General features: G+C 35.3%; 1 protein-coding gene across 1 annotated transcript in view; it reads right to left on the bottom strand.

Annotated features, from left to right (window-relative positions):
* Nucleotides 1-11868, bottom strand: part of LOC108754049 (lachesin-like) — a 44358-nt gene that overhangs the window by 2526 nt on the left and 29964 nt on the right. The window contains exons 5-9 of the mRNA XM_018496079.1: nucleotides 9082-9205; nucleotides 7269-7279; nucleotides 5136-5262; nucleotides 4893-5015; nucleotides 2782-2952 (exon numbers count right to left, since the gene is read on the bottom strand). Coding sequence (XP_018351581.1) covers nucleotides 2782-2952; nucleotides 4893-5015; nucleotides 5136-5262; nucleotides 7269-7279; nucleotides 9082-9205 — 556 coding nt within the window. The remainder of the gene's footprint in view (nucleotides 1-2781; nucleotides 2953-4892; nucleotides 5016-5135; nucleotides 5263-7268; nucleotides 7280-9081; nucleotides 9206-11868) is intronic.

Here is an 11868-nt window from a genome sequence, read left to right as displayed (position 1 = left end):
TCAGTGGCTTCAGCAGCATTTTTCTTCAGATGAAACGCGAAGTGGATGGAAAATCGAATATGCTCTTTTGTAATTGCCATCGTGAACACTACTGATTTTTGAGGTTATGTGCATCAAACGCCAAACCGTATCGCATTTCAGGAGGTTAAATGTTACTGTTTTAAAACCCCAAAAGGGCGGGAAGATATATAAAATTTAAATTGTTATTTCGGTTGTATCAAATCTAAAGCTCAGAACTTTTTTGTACACCTAATATAAGTAAGCTGCTGGTAATTCCGTGATGTTTTCACACGACTCGAAACCCTTTTTATTATATTGTTTCAAAAAGTAGTAATGCCACGAATTTATCGGCACTTATCCGAGAGTTTTGACGCTACAAACTTTCTCCATCGGGAATTCCTTGAATAAAGGAGTAAAGGTCAAGCTGGGTTGCTTGTAGATAAGACAAGACTCAACCCACGTGTTATTCCCATGTACAGAGTTTAGTACCAGACGAGGTGGACACGTGCATATGTAACTTATATATATAACATGTTTTCTGAAGTTTCTATCGGAATATTCCGTAGTAAGTTTCGAGAAGATTGCCACTCTCGGTAAAATCGATTGCATTATCTTCTTTAGCGAGTTTGAAATTCCGGATTTTACCGAGGATTTTGTTAACACTAGCAAGTAAGAAACGCGAATGCGGGCGAGACGATCTCTTGTATCGTCATCTTTAAATTTACGTACGCAAATATGTCATCCTTACGTCTACCGCACCGGATGAAGATCCCCCGTTCTCGAAATCGATGGGTCGATAACACGGGACGATTTACGAACGCGAAGGGTATACTGCATTCGCCTTATCTCGTCACCCTTCCGCCTGGTACACCCTGAAGGGAAGGGCTGTAAGCTAGCCAAGAAATTCGAACGTCGCGCACGCGAAAAGATGAGGATTGACCGAAGGGCATCTGCCGTTGATATATAGAGGCAACTCCTCGGAGATTTCCGTCCATAAAGTGACGATGCTTGTAAACGCGGGGTGTGTTTGCCGTAAAGAGGAAATCCTCTTATTCCTATCATCCCGCGATCTGTCATGGCGCAGGTAGGCGCGAGATCGGGACGAAGTGGACGGTTTATTGACGGCGGGAGCGAGACATGAACAACGAGCGTTTTCAACGCCGGGGGTATAGGAGACTCGTTAACCTCGCAAACCGCCGCGTTAATGTAGGAATAACAGGTCATGCGCGAGAGTAAATTCCGCTCCTCGCTTCGATCCTACAACGGTTCGCGAGATATCGCTGTAACCGAGTTGTTACGTGCGGCAAAAAGTCGTTTCCGCGTCGTAATTCGCTCGTTGCGAGTGGTCGAGAGCCTTGTTACCCGAACGCGTTCAAGATCGTTCCGCACACAAGTCACGCGTAGAGCGATTTGCACGATGTAATATCCTAAAAGCGGATTTCTTGACGGATCTGGCGCTTCAAACTTCTTTTCTTCATTAAAGCCAGTCAGCTATTTAACAATAAGAATTGAAGAATCTGATAAATCAAATTTTGAAGAATGAAAAATAAAAAGTAGAATCTTGTTTGTTTCTTTTTTTTTTATTTAATATTGTACAGACTTTAGTTTTTCGCATTTTAATTTGCGGCTTACAATTACAGTGAATGCAAAAAGTATTCGTATTAGAGAAAACATTTTTTTTTTATTTTATTTTTAAAAAGGTAAAGGTAACATAAAAATGAGTCATCGAATTAATGTCGAATCGATATAAATACGATGATTTCAACATCAATTTGACGTCGATTCGACGTTTAATTAACGATCATTTCTTGTTGGATAATTAACAATTTATTAATCATAAAGAATAAAATAGACTGTATGTTTCTTAAAAAATTATATATACCAGAAAGATGTGTATTAATTATACAAAATATATCATCTGAAAAATAAGCGAAAATTAAAAATTGTATTGTTTGAAAAAGTATTCATACAAACGAGAAATTTAGCTTCTAAAATCAGGAATACACGCGAAGCTCGTTTGTTTATGTCAGAACAGAATGTATTTATTGTAGAAAATTGCTAATTAATGTTTATTTTCTACAAATAAGACTTTTTTTGTAGCAAATTTCCTTGTACGAATACTTTTTGCTCTCACTGCAGTTACCAAGAATTTAAAGTTTATATTGAATTTTGTTTTACTATTTGTTATTAAATACTATTCATAGAGAGAGAGAGAGAGAGAGAGAGAGCATTCAATAATAAATAACAAGAAAAAAATTAAAATTTTCTAACAAACAGATTCTCCATAACATATATATTTAAAATTTAAATAGTGTTTACTTGATATTAATATATTACAAAGTAGTGTTAGGAAGAAAATATAGATGTTATCAACCGTAACAAGCAGAAAATTAATCCCGACACAGAGTTTATATGTATAATAACTCATTCACAGTTTGCAGAGCAAACTTTTCACCGTTGACCTCCCGCGCAATTATCTGCCGGTCTATTTGCAGGTTTTATTTTACGGTACGAAATCTTAATCCCTAGCGTTACGACCATCCAAAAGAATAAAAAAGGGGGGAAAAAAAGGGAGAAAAGTAGAAAGAATCGCGATTATCCGCAAATGTACACGTGCATTGAAACGAAATGCGGCACGGAATTCTCCCCCTCCCTCCCTCCCTCCCCCTTCCACCCTCTCGTTTTGACTGCGTTCCGTCGAGTAATCGAATTAGGTATTCTTTATGGGCTCCGCGGAAAACTTCGTTTGATAACGGTCGAAAACGCGCGCTGTGTACTCACCGTATAATCGAATACTACTCTCGACCTCGCCGAGGGAATTTTTGGCCGCACACCGGTACGTTCCCACGTCGTTTTTCTGCAAGTTGCGGATCGTGAGGATCATCCGGACCTCGAACGGTGACTTCGTCAGCGTTTGGACGTCGTGCCTCACGCTGGATATTATCATCGCACCTGGAGAACAAAGCGGAGAGCATACTCGATTATTCCAACTTCATCGGAGAACTGCATGTTGTTTTTTCTCATATTTTTCATTCAGCATTTTTATAGATTGATATGCGGCGGCAATAAAAAAAAAATCACTCATTATGAAATTACAGAGAGAAATACAGAATGTTTTATGCGAAGGGGAAAGAGATTGAAATTAAAATAATTAAGATATACGAGTTTATGCAATGATCAAAATCCTAATTATGTTTTATATATTTCTCGACTATTGAAATCATGCCAAGGATTTTTTTTTCTTTTAATCGAATACAACACGCACGCAAACATTTTTCTATTTTAATATTCCGATTTTTTTTTTTAATCGTTTTAATAACAAGGATCTAATATTATATAATTTAATAAAATTTAAAACTTTATAGTACGCGTATATTAATTATAATTTATTCAAATACCATTTCAATTAAACTATGTGAGATATATTTATGTTTTACGTTGTGCTAAGAAGCCACGTCTTTTATCATAAATAAGATAACTCGCCCGTTTCCCGCTATGCTTTCTTATTACACGTTGAAACAGTTGCGTATAATGGGAAACCAGTGAAAGGTATCTTCCACGCGAGACGAAATTGCATACGAATGCATTGGAGCGAGGAACTCCGGATAGCTAAGCGTGTGTTAAACTGGAGAACGTCTGGCTCTTACGAGGCGAAATCCACTGCGGGGATATTTCCACGAGTCTGGATAAGTAGTATTCTCTTATATCTATCTAAAGTTTTCTTAAAAAATCCCGAGCAAAGTTATTACATGTTGTTGCGATATGTTGCTGATGCTCGTTGACATTTCGTACGATTTACAATTTGATACCGAAATATTTCGCTTTTTATTTACGATGTTATTTACAAGAAAAAAAAGCCAAAATTTCGGATAATTATTGACACTGTGCACTGAGAAATTTTACATTTTTTATATTTTATTATTATATTTTATGGCGTAAAATAAAAGGATAATCTGAATTGTCTATTGTTCCGTTTTTTTTTTGTATCGCTATTGATCTGCGTAATCTTAGAACGCGTTTCTAATAATACGAATGAGTTTTTCGACACTCACACTACTATACGCTCAGTGTGTATCGAAATCGTCTAACTAAAGTACGGTCCATAATCGGATTTGTCTTGCGAGAGTAATTAACGTTTGAGTATTTCTCCGCTAGTTACAGTCAGTAATTAGTTAACAAACCAATCGCTATAACGGACTATGCTACTTGTGGTAAATATTAAGCTGAGTAAACTACAACTATTTCACGCTGATGGTATCGTATTTGTTTATATACATGAATGGAAAGATATTTTGTAAATTATTCCTATTATATTAAATTATAATTTCATTTCGCGTGGAAGAGAAAACTGTATTGTTAATAGTTCTGATTGTTGTTATTATTGAATTTATACATATTTGATTGATCGAAGGCAAGAGGGAACTGAATTGTCAATAATTACAAATAACAAAACCAATGACACGCATCGATCAAGATTAAATGTTAGAATGTATTACAGCCAAATTTAATTTAATTTACAAACTTTGAAATTACTTAATTATTTATGAAAAAGTGTACAACTCGAAAAATACAATCGAAAAGCTCGTCATCTTTATTCAATTATTTAGGAAGTTTGAAGTCAATCCATACGAGTAATTATTGGCCAGTTGATAAATGTAACAAATTAGGAAAATTTCCAATAAACGGTAAATAATAAAGAATGTAGCCAGCGAGTAATATTGCCACTGATGAAATTAGCATTATGGATTGAAAAAATACAATAACTAAATATAATAAATATAATAAAATTACACCGAAATATGTCAAAGTATTAAAGCGCAACAGAATGTGATATATGAAATATAATGCAAAAGCTCTATTTTTAATGGAAATCATCTCACGTGTCATCTCACCCTTAGGGTCCTTGACCCAATAGTTAATCGACATCGGCGACGCTTCGACGAAACATTCCAGAACCACGTCGGTCCCCAAGGGCGCGCCGACCAGCTGATTGGGTACCTGAATCACTGGCGGAACTGTAAATCGAAATCGGAAGATACTGTTGCATTTTCAGCCTCAGCACGGCTTTAGCTTTTATACGAGAAACACGGTACACATCCAATCTTATAGCTCGGACCGTAATTACTATTACTCACAATGAACGTTGATATAAATACGTTTGCTGACCGCGGGCGGAACTCCGTTGCTGGCAATACACAGATAAACCCCCATCTCGTTCCTCGAGATCTTCGTCAACTTCAGTTCTTCGCCGAGAAATTCGGACTGAGGAACTATTGAGGAACATTAAAGTCGAATAAAATTGACCACCTTTGGTACACAAATCGCTAGAGCGCCCCAAAATTCGCGTCCACGTTGACTTTATTTTAATATAAAGTTGCTTTTTTCTCGAAATGCCACAATTTGATCAATCAATATATTGATTTATTTTGCTAATTACGTTTATAGTTTACTTTAATAATTTAACGTAAATACATGATACGTTAGTTATTTTCTATAAATTGAGTACGCATTTACGTGATAGAGTTCAATATTATTCTATTTAAACAAATAATTATTAGTAAGTCAGTTAAGCGTATCCAATACAGAAAGTAAAGCAACTTATTAATTGATAAACATAAATAAATACATAAATAAAAAATAGCTTAATAATAGCTTTGATTAAAATTAATTAAATTAATTAAATTAATTTTAATCGAAACTATTATTTAGCTATCTTTTTATCGATCAGAAATAATAATTAGCACAAAATTAATAGCAGATATTCCTTCTTGCTTTATCCAAACTAATTTTTTTCTAAAGAGTCTGCCAATTTAATTATATATACGTATATAATTAATTAGTAGAAACTTTAGCTGACAATCGGTGTCTCTGGCTATTGTTATTTAACGAAGAGTAACCACTGTATGTAGGCGGACGGAGAAAGAACATGAAGCGAACGACCTGTTACAAAAGCAATGGTCGATAATCAATAAAACGACAAATGCGCTTAATGATATTATATTCGCGCTAATTATGCTTCTCCAATATTTTATTACAAAACATGTAACGCATGTTATACTTTCGTGTGTGCGCATTTTATATGCTGCATTTTTAACACGAATTCTTAATCAGTATTTGCAAATCTATTTGCTTCATATTTCTACAACTTCAAAAGTTTCAACAATTTGTAAAATCCAATCAAATAATTTCACGCTTCATGCATCGGTGTAAATTAAGCAAAAGAAATATTTTTGTTAAATAACCTTGCTCTTCACATATCGTTCGTTCTAAATACGTTCATGAGCGTATATTCAGATGCAAACAACAAAGTGGCGCGCGCAGATAAGACAAGCTCAATTTGTTTCGCCTGCACCTGTTCCTTACCGCGAAATATACTAAGCAAACGGACGGGGCCCTCCTCACCTGCGGCCTCGTGTTATACTACATCAGCAGTTCAACATGCAAAAACATCGATTTTCCCGAAGGTCCTCAGACACACCCCGTGTGTTTTCCGCCCCGCGAATTAATTACGCGGAAACGGTGTAAATGTCGTTTTGTGCTTGCACTCCGAACTTAATCGAAGTACTATGAAGTCTCGATGAACGACACGATTCCCGTTTTCCCATTCAAATCTTAAAAGTAAAAGTTTATTCTTTGTTCGCGCTTGGAAATTAGTTCTTTGAAAATAATAAGTTGGAACGGGGAAAGTAAGTTTGAAAAATTTTGAAATATATTTCTCGAGTTTGTATTAAGAAAATTAAATAGATGAAAAACAAATTGGAATTAAAAAACATTTCGTTCGATAGATATTTAGATTACTGAATATTTAGATTACTGAAAAATTGACGATTTTTTTATGAGTTTCAGAAATCGACAGCGAAAGAATCTAAAAATTTCTTACTTATTAAGTAGTGCAGCGTAGGAAAAGCTATTCTTTACAATGCAAATGTAGACCATCTGTGCGTTTACAAAATTTCTCAGAAATTCAACTTTTTTAAACTATATTTTTGGCAATAAACATCTAAAAATTAGTTTCACCAAAGCAAAATATGAGTAATGATAATGGATCGTAATGGAGTCAAAAATCAACTCACTAAATTCTTTGGAATACAATTTCACTCTTTTGGAAATTCATTCCGAAGAATTTGGAATGAAAGTTAATAAGATTTTCAGTAATAAAGGTCAATCAAATCAAATTATTTAATTTTTTTAAATTTTGCCATGTTTCGACATTTTTAATAAAATTCTATCAAGGTAGTTATAGATTTTTCGCTGTATTACTTACAAACCACATCGGAAACTACTGTCCCTCATCAATTTTAATATTAGATATTGAATATGTTATAGAATATAAAAAAATATTTTAAAACTATATTTTTTAATTTTTTCTGCTTTTCTCAAGATTTTGGGATCAAAATAATCCGTCGAGAACAATAGATTTTTTTCATGTTCAAAACTATAATATAAGATATATGAAAAAAGTGTTTTGTAAGAAAATTTTATCATATTTTATATTTACTCTTAATAACGGCATATTCACATTTTTGAAAATGTCAAAATTTCTTTAACTTGCTGTCAAGGATGTTTCGATCCCTAGACAGATAAAGAAAATATGGATCTATAAAGTTTTATCGAAATGATATTTAATTCAAAGCTCGTTAAAATCGATGAGAGACAGTTCTGACGGTTTCCTAGTTAGTTAACATCCGTAAAGGAATTATTTCCAATGTTAATTAAATCTTGTGATAATCACGAAACTAAAGCAAACTTTTCCGACATGAGTCCGATAATCACTGCGATTGTAGTGTCGACAATAAGCCGGCGGAGTCGGGTCGTTCAGAGGTGCAGGTTTGCGCTCGGCATATGTTACACCGGTTGCCGCGGCGTTGCATCCTTGGACCACGTTGACAGTACAGCGAAATTTGCCTGCTATTAGTATCACCATGCTGAAGTGAATACTAAATACGTCGTTTAGCCGAGACCAACGCGACGGTCGAGGGAAAGGCAGGATGCTTTGCTCGGCTCGCGAACAGTGTTTTCCGTCCAACATTCATTTTACGCTTCTCAAGAGTCTTTGTCGAGAAACATGCAATAATTTCATATTGTCCAACATTTTGATCTGAATTTTCTCGATCTAGAATTTCTTCGATTCGTTGAATAATTATAGTTCAGTAAAAAATTAATATTAAGCAATTTTACTTCTCTGGAATCGAATTATTAATTATTAGGATTAGTTTTATTCCAGTAGTATTAAAAAGGAAAAATCGATCGTAAGTTCCTCAAACTACTAACAAGGGAACTGTTTCTCACTGATTTTGATGGGCTTTGATTATATAATGCATAAAAAAGATGTTAGACCCATTTTTTATCTACTTACCTCAAGGTTTAGAAATCGAAACAGCCCCTAAAAAATAACAATTGTTTTTCATTTTCAATGATCTTCGAAATTATGAGATATATGAGAAGGTATTTTATGCAAAAAAAGTTTTATGTTGTTTCATACTTTCATTCATTTTCTCTCGAAAATGTGGAAAATAAAAAAATCTGTTTACTTTCGAGAAGTTGTTCCTACCCTAAACCTTGATATAAGCGGATGAAAAATGTCAGCTGAATATTTTTTGCTGCTTTACAACATGTCCAAAATCCATCAAAATCGATGAAGGACAGTTCTAACGGTTCCCTTGTAAGAGCAACTTTCGACAAACTGCCATTTCGTATCTGAAATGAACGACTCTCCTATTTTAATATGAGCATAAATTACGAGAGAATCCCAAAGAAGGTGAACGCGTGTGCTCTATAACTGGCTCGATATTAAACGCGATGGAATTCGACATTACGTTTAATGATCCGCGGAATGAAGGAGGCGACGGTGGCCGGCGATTCGGGGCAGAATCCGCGGGAAAGCGAAGGCATCATCTCGTAACATCGGCGGAATCGGTTTCCGGGCGAAATTTATCTTAAACTCCGGAACCACGATTCGTAATGAGGGAATTTGAATACTAAGGGGATCGCGCGATGTGCGGCATGCGCGCCTAAGGAAAACATAATTGCATATACCGCGCTGTATCGGCGCGGGGGTGTACCATCTATATTAAATCTTACCGTGAGACTTCTGGTTCGGGGCGCTTCCTGCAAATGGCTCCCGAATTATAATGGGCTTGCCGTCTTCCCGACGCCAGGATACGCGCGGCTCGGGTACGCCTCTCGCCCGGCACGTTAACTTCACCTGTACGTGTTATGAAACCGGAATTATAAAGAGAAGCGAGTTCGTTATTGCACTCCACTAATGCCGTGCTTCATCCAAATATATTTGGAGGAATAAAGGAGGAAGAGAGGGACGCGCGCGCGCGCGCGCGCGAGAACGGGTCTCCGTCTCTATGTAAAACACGTACGCGCGCGCGAGGACGTTTGTCTGGTACAATAGTGTATTCGCACAGATACTCGAGCGGAAAACGAATCTACGATCGCGAGGAGCATGAAATATCCCGATGGGATGCCGGACGATTTTTAACGGTTACCTGCTCCGTCGCGCTCGCGCGGCCGATTTTATCGCGGACCTCCTCCAATTCTCGTTAACGGAGGAGCTTGAATTTAGCGATATTTTCGCTTCTGGGCAGCTTTTAATAATCCAAGCGATGATCCGAGGTTATTTTTAATAGCGATAACGAGGTCAGACGCGATTAAATCAAGTCGATTTTCATAATTTGTCGCTCTAACGTGTGTCTGCATTCGCGGCCATCAATTATGAATATCGGCCCGATTTTCATCGGTTACAATGTTGTGTGGATACTCGAAATGAACGGCAGCGAAACGCGGCGGGTTACGAGTTGCGAAACACGTACGCGAAATGAATATCTGTGTGTTCTACAATGGAAAATATAAACGGCATGTTGACAATTAACGACACGACACGTGTCGCAGCATACTACGCTGTTTGTTCGTTTGCTTTCCACTGACACGCCGCCTGCTGGCTTGCAATATCTGTGACATTTTTGGATGAACATCGTGTTAGCACGATCCCAAAGTGCAACGTAAGTTATTGCATGTCGTGTATTTTGCGTAACTACCTTCAAAAAAAGCATAAAATAAGACGCGAGCCTTCTTAGCTTCTCCAAACAGCTTCCTCTCAGCGCTTAAAATTTAGGTGCCTACAATTTATGTAATAACTGTAACTAGTGATATCTATAAATCTCTGATTGCACCTTGTAACAGTTTGGAAATGTTTCCAGAAAATTGAAAAAAATAACAGTCGAATAAAATGAGCACAAGCTCATTAATATATGTATAATATTGTGTTGTAGTAATTGTACCTGATAAAGTTTCAAATATTATTAATTTCATCGAGATGTGGATATAAATTTTACATAATATCAGTTTCGAGCAGAATTTTGAAATTAAACATATTATTTTTGAGAAATAAACAAATATATCGATTGCAAATACATACATATTGGAAGGATATATTTATAATTCGAAGCATACACTTTCGATGGAACGTTAAACATTCTTTAGTTACTTTGGGAAAAGCTTATGGGAGAGAGAATTTCGCGTTTTTGTCAGGAGTCCTTAATTAATTTTAAATTAAGATCGCAACTGGGCCGAGGATAGACATTCTAAATGTGACAGCTTTTATTGCTGGTGGAAAAAAATAAGTTTAAAAATTGAAATCTTTTGGTATTTATTTCAGTACGATGTGAAAACGTGGGACATTTTATGGAATGAAATGCGATAAACCGCGAAAAATCTCTGCGAGTATAGATCTTTTTGGAGTCCTTTTTATTATTTTATGACGGTTTGGCGAGCACGAGCCGTTAATAACAACAGTTATAGCCTGAGAAAATTATTTATTAACTCGATGGATTCGGTTTCTACCGTTAGAAAACGGATGAACACAAACCAGAACTTCGATTAAAATTTCAATTTTTTATTAACTTTATCTAACACGGCACCTCGTTCTTTTTTAAACGATTATTTTGAATCTGTCGTTGGACATCGTTTTTATTAAACCTTATCACATTAAGCCTCAATGTGGCTTTTGAGACAAACGTTATTCAACTTCTTAAAATTGCTTTACACATTGAGATATTTCTTTCAATAGTGTTCATTAATATTTTAAATACAGTTATTTGTATCGTGTTGAAAGTATGTTACACAAAATTTATTAAAATTGTATAAAGTTTTATAGAATTTGACACTGTACGAGTTTAAGAGTAAGAGTACTTTTGCTTGAAGCTCTTTTAGCTTTACATTGAGAGAAATGTTTCAGTACGTTTAACCATTTTGTTATGTGAGTAACAAAAAAACTTTCTTCTTATCTTTTTGTTAAAATGGTGTTGCTCTAATCAAAATTTGATTAGAATAACCAAACTTGTGTTGTTTTAATCAAAATTTGGTTAGCATAATCATTAGAGGAACACAATTTTTAAATTAGAAAGCCAGAAAGTTTTTATTAACATTTCTCTCAATATATATTTATGAAATCTACGATATGCTTCTGTATAAGTTTTGCTTCTATTATAGAAGCATAATGAAGTATACGTTCATGCTGATATTCAACCTTATATGACGGCTCAAATGAAATTGACGAGTCAAATACTCGACTCTTACCTGAGAAATAATTTTAAACTGAAGAAAAAAAATATAACGGGTTATACTTTCAACATTCTAATGGTCACCCTGTATTATACGAGATATATAAAGTATCTTAAAACAATCACTAATCAATTCTTAATAACAGAGTTCTTTAGTAAATTTGTCTTAATGAAAATGTCGGGGAAGATTTTCACTTACTGCAACTTTTTAATCTCTTGAATTATTTATTTTAGTGGCTACGCTTCGAATTAAAATTCTCTCAAGATAAACTCTACTCGAAACTAAACTGAAGAATGT

Source organism: Trachymyrmex septentrionalis, unplaced genomic scaffold, assembly GCF_001594115.1.
Source record: "Trachymyrmex septentrionalis isolate Tsep2-gDNA-1 unplaced genomic scaffold, Tsep1.0 scaffold75, whole genome shotgun sequence".
NCBI classification, from domain to species: domain Eukaryota; kingdom Metazoa; phylum Arthropoda; class Insecta; order Hymenoptera; family Formicidae; genus Trachymyrmex; species Trachymyrmex septentrionalis.
The sequence above is the reverse complement of the archived record's forward strand: the minus strand, read 5'-3'. Positions and strand labels throughout refer to the sequence as shown.